General features: G+C 64.2%; 1 protein-coding gene across 1 annotated transcript in view; it reads right to left on the bottom strand.

Annotated features, from left to right (window-relative positions):
• Positions 1-268, bottom strand: part of CYR61 (cysteine-rich, angiogenic inducer, 61) — a 4,110-nt gene extending 3,842 nt beyond the window's left edge. The window contains exon 1 of the mRNA XM_014546428.1: positions 170-268. Within this exon, the coding sequence (XP_014401914.1) occupies positions 170-254 (85 nt within the window). The 5' untranslated portion in view covers positions 255-268. The remainder of the gene's footprint in view (positions 1-169) is intronic.
• Between the last annotated feature and the right edge of the window lie 6 nt (positions 269-274).

Here is a 274-nt window from a genome sequence, read left to right as displayed (position 1 = left end):
GGCCCGGGCACCCCGGGCAGGGCTGCGTCGGCCAGGAGGCCCCAGACACCTCTTTAAGGGGAAACTTCAAGAAAGAGGTACCCGAAACGTCCCCGAACTTTTTTAGTTTAGTTTTTCTGTGCCGTGGGTAGCCTGGGGAGAGGACGAGGGGCTGTGAGAGCGGACAGGGAAGCGGAGGCAGCAGAACTCACCAGCCCGGCAAACTGGAGGAGGGCGACGGCGGTGAAGAGCGTCCTGGCCGTGCGGGAGCTCATGGTGGCGCGCAGGAGTCCCG

Source organism: Myotis brandtii, unplaced genomic scaffold, assembly GCF_000412655.1.
Source record: "Myotis brandtii unplaced genomic scaffold, ASM41265v1 scaffold446, whole genome shotgun sequence".
Lineage (NCBI taxonomy): Eukaryota > Metazoa > Chordata > Mammalia > Chiroptera > Vespertilionidae > Myotis > Myotis brandtii.
Note: the sequence above shows the minus strand (reverse complement) of the source record. Positions and strands in the feature narration are given on the sequence as shown.